We start from the raw sequence: 4872 nt of genomic DNA, 5'->3' as shown, positions 1-4872 counted from the left end.
CCGTCAGTGAAAGGAAACCTGTCATGGTATAAATATGAAGACTGTCGATGCTGGTCTACTGAAATTGCAAAGCTTTATGCATGTGTCCTGATTTAAAGAGAACCAGCCTTAATTGGCATTTGCATACATGTGAAAATGAAGGGTTTTATTTATTTTTTTGTTGTTGGCACCTTCTTTAGCTTTATTTACTTTGTCAAGGACTGACACTTCTTCCTGTGCTAGAGGGGACTGAAGTCTAAAACTTCCTCCTTCCTCCTGTAAACTGCCTGACCCCCACACCCAGTTTGCTATCTTTTTGTCTGGACGCAGGCAGTTTACATGTGAGTCGTTATCATACTTAAGGTCCTCTTTGACCCCCATGAGGTAAGCTGAAGTGTCCGGTTCAGACATAGAGATTAAAGTAGATGGCAAGTCAATCCTAACTAAGCTTAAATCTGCTCCAGCCCCATTCTAAGCTTATTTTAACCACCCTGTAAAAGGAAAGATATCTGTACTTACCTACCCTGAAGTCGGCCAAGTCACATGATCGGGTCCCAGCGGCAGCTTCAGTGAAGAGGAGGGATAGCTGGCAGTAGTTGCATCATAGTAAGCCTATAGGTGACGTCATTGCGCAGGCTCTGCAGCTGTTATCAACTATTTTTCCTCCCCACTGAAGCTGCTGCTGGAGAGATCACGTGATCGAACCGGAACTACTTCAGAATAGGCAAGTATTGACTTCTTGCCTTTTTACAGGGTAGTTAGAATAGGCTTACAATGACAGTGGGAACAGGTTTAAGCTTAGTTAGGTTTTGCCTTCCATTTTACACATAAATAAGGAGCAAATATAACCCTTTTTTTTTTTTAGACCAAACCGTACACTAATTTAAAAGTGAAACCTTCAAACACTGATTTTTTTTTTTTTCAAATTTCTAGTGGACGCAGTTGTACCTGAACAAGAGAACCATCAAACCAACAACAACAATGACATGGATGTACAAATTGTGGAAGTAGACCAGGCTGATGGCAACATGGCATTAACGACAGAGGAAAGGGAGCATAAAGACTACATCAGATCGTTGTTTGAGACTGTGCTGCTTATGGGCAAGCAGAACGTATCTTTGGAGGGTCGAAATTGCAAAGTTCCCGAAGGGATTTATACCCCTGACAACTTCCAGGCTCTTCTTGAGTACAGAATAAATTCTGGGGATGATGTACTCAGAAGGCGTTTCGAATTGCTTGCTGTAAACCAGGAATATTGTTTCTCGGCTCCAACAGGAGCAGATCTTGGAAGTATGTGAGAGCTGCATAAGGGAAGAAGTGCTCCGTGAAGTATGGAGCTCCCAGTTCTTCTCCATAATGTGCGAAGATGCTGTTGATTTAGCAGGAGAGGAACAAATTCCCGTTTTCATAAGACATATTGATAACACCTACAGCCTACGAGAAGAGTTTATTGGGTTCCTCCCTTGCGTTGCAGATGCCGAAGTCTTAGCTATCAACTTCCTTTTGACTCTTACGGAGAAATGGGGCTTGAATATGGAATTCTGTCGTGGAATGTCTTGCAACGCTTCACGCAAATATTCTGCTAAAATGAAAGTTGTGGCTTCACGGTTGCTACAGAAGTACCCAGAAGCCACTTATACTCTTAGTTCTAATTGTGCCTTGAATTTATGGCTGTCAAAATCCACACCTGTTCCTGGAGTTTCTGTAGTACTGGGCATCCTAGATGATATTTCTTTATTTTTTCAAAGCTCTGCTCAACTGCAGGAAGAGCTTAAAAATACTATCAATTCACTTTTTCAAGACAATGTAGAGAAGGGTTCTGAACTTATAGAGCTCTTAAAATCAGACTGGGCAAGTAGACATGATGCTTTTGAGATGATAGTGACTCTCCTTCATTCACTGATTGCTTGCTTGGACAAAGTGTCTTGTGATAACAGCTGTCGGTGGGATGCCAAGATCAGCAGCCATGCATTTATCCTCTCAAGTGCCATGACTGATTTTGATTTTGTGGTTACCATTGTGATTTTGAAAAATGCACTCTCTTTCACTCGAGCTTTCGGAAAGAACTTGCAGGGCTCATCGTCAGATGTTTTCTCTGCCGCCAACAGCTTAACGGCGGTGTTGCACGCTTTGAATGAGGTGATGGACAACATTGAAGTTTACCATGAGTTCTGGTTTGAGGAGGCCACTAATCTGGCTGGCAAACTACATATCCCAGTAAAACTTCCAGGCCAATTCCGAGAATGCAACATGCAGCATGACTTGACTTCTGAAAACTTTTACAAAGATGCCCTTAGCATACCCACAGTCCAGCACATCATTCAGGGGCTGAAGGACCTTTTTTCAGAACAACACCTTAAGGCCCTTAAATGTCTATCGTTGGTTCCCGCCGTGATGGGCCAACTGAAATTCAGCACCAGCGAGGAACATAACGCTGATAAATACAAAAGTGACCTTCCCAACCCAGACACCCTTTCTGCAGAACTTCACTGTTGGCGAGTCAAATGGAAACATCGGGGCAAAGACGTTGAACTTCCTACCAACCTCTTTGAGTCTCTTCAGCTACCTGATATCAAGTTTTTCCCGAACGTTCAAGCTGTTCTAAAAGTCTTAAGTGCTCTACCCATCTTCAAAATGGAAAACAAATGTGATACAAGCAGGAAACGTTTGAGTTTCTACATAGAGAAAACGCCAAGAGAACAGCGTTCGAGCCACCTGGCATTTCTAAATGTAAACTATGACACAAAACATGACTTGGATTTAATGGTGGACACATATTTGAAGGCGGTGGAGAGTAAAGACAAACTTGATTCCATCCCACAGCACACAGATATTGCAGAGGAAGTTTGATGTCAATAGACTTGTTTGTTTTTGTACTTTATTTTTCTTTGTTAATATTCTGTTTTTAACGAGAACCTTTTGAGGTTAAACATGTGGGACCTGATGTTAAGTTGTGTTTTTTTAAGGGTGCTTAAAGGATGGGAGGTTATACTCAGATTTCACTGGCTGCATTTTTGGTCCAGGTAATGACACTGAGTGATGAAGCAAGAGACAGGATGACAGGTCCCAATTCCACACTTAACTGCAAGATAACAATGGCAGCTCCCATAGATCCTGTCTTTTAAAGTGCTATGAAAGGCACATTTTTATTTTATTTTTTAAACAACAAACATGTTAGACTTACCTGCTCTGTGCAATGGTTTTGTACAGAGCAGCCCCGATTCTCCTCTTCCTGGGGTTCTCCCGCCAGTACTTCTGGTCCCTCCCTCCTGCTTAGTGCCTCCATAGCAAGCTGCTTGCTATGGGGGCACCCGAGCAGGATCGTTCCAGAACCAATGCTCTGTGTGTCCATTCACACATGAAGGGTGGCTTGGCCCAAACCCCACTCTCTCCATTGGCTCATTGGCTGTGATTGACAGCCAGTGGCTTCTGCTGCTGTTTCAGCCAAGGGGGAGAGATCTGGAAGAGCTGCTGCTCTCGTGCACATCACTGGATAGAGAGGGGGGTGTCTGCGGCTACTGCATACAAGGTTTTTTACCATCATGCATAGAATGCACAAAGGTAAAAAAGAATATTGAGGCTTTACAATCACTTTAAACAGATGCTGTCATTTAATTTTGTAGGGCAAAGTGAACGTGCATCCTGATGGCACCTCCCAGTAAGGGTATACTTGCCAATCCATTCTCCCTCACCTCCGCTAATGGAGCAACAGTCTTACGTGAAGGAACAATAATGTCATCCACCCAGGTAAGAAAACGACTCGGGAAGCTCGCCCAAGAGGTGGAGAGAGCATGTGGATTGGTAGGGCATACCTTGCTTGCTGTGTGTGAGGTGAGGATGGGACACTTTTTTTAGAAGGCGCTGCCACTGCCCTCAATATGTAAGGTTAGCCAAAAAAAAAAAATTTTTTTTTTCTTAACAGATACCAGGCACCCCGCTGTACCTACTGAGTTTGCTAGTGTTTTAAAGGGAAATGGTCATCCAGTAAATCCCATTTTCTGGGCACAGTACTGCTTTCAGCTTGAGGCACGTTGCTGTTCCTGGAGCTTCCCTGGAACCAGCACTACTTCTTGGAGTCAAAGTGACAACCTTTGCGGAAGTTTTGACTATGACAGGTATTAACCATCTGGACAGTTTCTGTTTCAGTCCTTCCTAATTTCCTGGAGGACCCTAAATCCAGATCAACTATTGTATGTACATAAGCCAATTTTGTAAATGTTTTGTTACTACCCCTTTTCCTCTGAGCCTACCCATAATTTCCATTTTTTTTATTTTTGTTGTCTGTAGAGTGCACATATAGAGACCGATGCTGAACAGCACTCTTTAAAAGTTGTTACACGTTCTCCCACTTTTTCCTTCTTCTTAGGGGGATCTTTAAATATAGCTCTAGTTTTGTTTAAACTGATCAAAAGTTTATAATTGCCATTTTGAGCATTGTTATTAAAAAAAATACTTTTTTTCCAAGCTTCTGTCATATATAATTGTTTCTTATGCTCCGATTAAAGCTGAACTTTGAGCAGATATAAAAGACACAAATTAAGGTATAACTAAAGGCAAACCTTTTTTATACATTTTTTTTTTTTTCCGTTTGGATAGAGTGGAGTAAGATTAGAACCCCTCTGTTTTTATTGCTTTCTGCCGCCCCCCCCCCCCCAATAGAGAGATTCCTGTTCTCGATTTTGTCCTGTTTACCATTATCATTGAAAGTAAAAGAAAATCCAAAATTTTGGGTTGTCCCCAGAAAAGTAATAGGGGGGAAATCTTCCAATGGGTACACTGGTTGTGGTGACCTGGGGGTTCCCAAGGTATTCCCTTAATTTGCAGGGATTTCCTCTCACTTCCTGTTTGGCTATGGGACAGGAAGTGAAGGGAAATCTCCACAATGGGACACAG

The 4872-nt window shown here is 42.4% G+C and overlaps 1 protein-coding gene across 1 annotated transcript; it reads left to right on the top strand.

Annotated features, from left to right (window-relative positions):
* Positions 1-912: 912 nt before the first annotated feature.
* On the top strand, positions 913-4443 carry THAP12 (THAP domain containing 12; the record flags this gene model as incomplete). Its single annotated transcript, XM_073612869.1, is given in 2 exon segments — positions 913-1238; positions 1240-4443. Coding segments are annotated over 2 exon segments (1916 nt in total), but the record flags the coding sequence as incomplete, so codon positions are not given.
* Positions 4444-4872: the final 429 nt, after the last annotated feature.

The sequence above is a fragment of the Aquarana catesbeiana genome, linkage group LG02, assembly GCF_042186555.1.
Source record: "Aquarana catesbeiana isolate 2022-GZ linkage group LG02, ASM4218655v1, whole genome shotgun sequence".
Taxonomy (NCBI): domain Eukaryota; kingdom Metazoa; phylum Chordata; class Amphibia; order Anura; family Ranidae; genus Aquarana; species Aquarana catesbeiana.
This window is presented reverse-complemented; position numbering and strand designations above follow the sequence as displayed.